The sequence below is a fragment of the Echinops telfairi genome, unplaced genomic scaffold (genome assembly GCF_000313985.2).
Source record: "Echinops telfairi isolate 266 unplaced genomic scaffold, ASM31398v2 ScPeMD7_5;HRSCAF=22, whole genome shotgun sequence".
In the NCBI taxonomy this organism is placed as follows: domain Eukaryota; kingdom Metazoa; phylum Chordata; class Mammalia; order Afrosoricida; family Tenrecidae; genus Echinops; species Echinops telfairi.
The window spans coordinates 15,206,364-15,208,981 of NW_022103901.1; the positions used below are offsets into that span (position 1 = coordinate 15,206,364).

The 2,618-nt window shown below is 54.0% G+C and overlaps 1 protein-coding gene across 1 annotated transcript in view; it reads right to left on the reverse strand.

Moving 5' to 3' along the window:
• Window positions 1–719: 719 nt before the first annotated feature.
• ITGAL (integrin subunit alpha L) overlaps window positions 720–2,618 on the reverse strand; it is a 46,418-nt gene continuing 44,519 nt past the window's right edge. Inside the window, exon 31 of the mRNA XM_045285583.1 lies at window positions 720–1,987. Within this exon, the coding sequence (XP_045141518.1) occupies window positions 1,796–1,987 (192 nt within the window). The 3' untranslated portion in view covers window positions 720–1,795. The remainder of the gene's footprint in view (window positions 1,988–2,618) is intronic.

Here is a 2,618-nt window from a genome sequence, read left to right on the forward strand (position 1 = left end):
AGAAATAAAAACAAAGACAAAAATCACAACATTGGGCAGATGTTCACATTTATTGGGTAAATCTATGCAGGCACTGTGCTAGGCTCTGGGGATCCAGGCAAACAAATTTGTCCCCACCCATCACAGTCTCATGAGGGCCACTGCACACAGCAAGCTGGAGCCTTGGGAGAGGCTGTGGAGCAAGGGACGCTGGGAGGACAGGGACAGTGCACCTTAGAGGATGCAGCTGCCTTGGGGCCACCCACACGTTTTTCCTGCATCTGTCCACAGGCTCCCTCGTTAATCCGTGGGGGTGGTGTCCAGCATCTACGAAGCGTCTAGCCTGTGCCTTTGGCAGGAATACCGAAGTGAACAAGAGCAAGGCTCCTACCTACCCTCACGAGGTTCACTTTGAGAGCCAGATAAAGCGTAAGGCATCTAAGAGTCGATCCAAATAGGATCCTTGCAACACAAGGCAAAAGGCAGACTGTTGGAAGGGAGAACCCAAGTAAGCTGGGGTGGGAACCTTGCAGGTGTGGAGCTCTGAGTCTGAGGGCTGAGCGAGAACTAGTGGGCAAAGGTGGGGTGTTCCAGGCAGAGGGAGCCATCTGGGAGTGAGGCGGGAGGTGGGGGGAAGCTTGGTAGGAGAGCGAGTGTCGAGGCACAGGTCCCCAACGTCGAACGGGTCCTTAGGAGCGACTTTGCGATTGGGGAAAACAAGGCAGACAGTGGGGCCCCTATACCAGGACCAAGAGTGTGAATGTATTTTCCAACAGGTATATATCATGGGGCTTACAGGCCCTTCAAAGAGCTTACATAGTCAGTGGGCAATATCATGAGCGGGTAACATAATAAACGAGCGATGAAGCGTACCGTCTTTTTGACTCAGTGCTAGTTGACCTTGGACGCCCCTGAGCCCTCCCCAGGGAGCAATGGATGATGCGCATCAGAAGGAAATGAAGGAAACGTCAGAAGAGGGTTCGCTGCACTTTACGGTGGGTTGGGCTATAGAACCTGCTTGCCCTCACCTACAGGTAACCTGCAGGCAGAGTGGATGCCAGATGCAGGAATGGTTCATCTTTTATGGTGGCTTCTTTACGACCATTCCTTTATGGGGGTGGGTGGTGGTTATTGGAGGGCCTGTGCTCAGTCATGCGGATGTGTATTAAGATTTATTTATATCTCATAACCGTGAGGGTCTTCATCCACCTGAGTCGGCTTTCCAGACCCATCGTGATGAACATGGAAGATTTAACTGCATTACATTCCCATCCATCCCTCCGTTTGCCACAAGCAAGGTGGAGGGGGCTGGAACTTAGGACGGAAGAGAGGTGGCTCTAGAGGAGGCTGGGGAAGGCAACAGGGGCCCACCTTTGCAGGGGCTTCGAGGGCATGTTAAGAAATGTGGATGAAATCTAGCCAAAGAACCAGGGGGTTACCACAACATCACAGTGACCCAGATCAGATCCCCTTTCAAGCAGAAGAACAGAAAGCCCACTGGACTCCAGGTAGGAGAGAGGGCCAGAGAGTTCCACGCGTGAGGCCACTGTGGGCGTCCAAGGGCAGGTGGATGTGGGAGCCAGAAGCGTCATCAGGTTCTGGGCCTTCAGTTTCTCCAAAGCTCCATCATTTTCCTTCTGCGGAAACCAAGCTGATCTGATGGTCCCAATGCCTTCCCTGTGTGGCCTTCCCGGCCTGTCCCTCAGGCCAGTCCTCAGTCTGAGCCTCCAAGGGAGGCCAGTGGGAATGAGGTTTATGTTTGAGAACAGGACACAGAGGCCTAGGGCTGGGTCCAGAATCCAGCTTAGCCCCTCTGTCAGTCCTGGTCCTCAGTCTTTGCCTCTACCCCCTCGGGGTCCTCCCCACGGAGGGGCTTCAGGCAGCCTGGATCAGCATCCTCTTCCTTCGAGGCTGGCGACTCAGACCCTTCTCCAGGAGTTCCGTTTGGGGTACCTCCATCTTGGTTGGCCTCCATCTTCTCCTTCAGGTTCCGCTTGAAGAAGCCAACCTGTAGGGAGAGAAACATTGAGCAGAGACCCCACAGACCCCTGGGCCCGGCTGGCCTGGCAAAACCCAAGGAAACTGTGTATGCGGCTCAGTTCTAGGTGCCGTGGACCCCTGGTGCCCCGACGGAGTAATGGAAACCATGACCCACAAGTCTCGGTGATATGTTGAGAGTTTGCTCTTTAGGCTTATCAAACTATCATACACCCATATGCCAGGGCGGGTTCCCCAGCTGCGATCCTCGAAGCGCAGGAATGCAGGGCGCTCAGAGGGGAAGCAGGGGGCAGGGAGTCCATGGGGACTTGTTTAGCCTTTCTGCATAGTTTTTTGAAACAAAGTCTACTTAGAGAAAGGCCAGGTACCCATCCTGTAGGCGAGCGGACTGAGCCAACCCGCATTATCAGGAGAGAGCCCTGTCGCCCGGCCAGTGCTTATCAGGTGCCGTGTGCTTGTGACTGAAGGTGTAAACACAGATGCTCTTTGGCCCAGTGATCCCATGTCTAGGAGCGAATCCTACGTAGTATTTGGACAAATGCACAAAGCTATGGGCAGTAAGCGTGTTCCCCTGTCCACGTGTTTAAAACGAGGCGTCTATGAGAAACAGTGCCCATGTCCGCCAAGACTCACTCACTGCC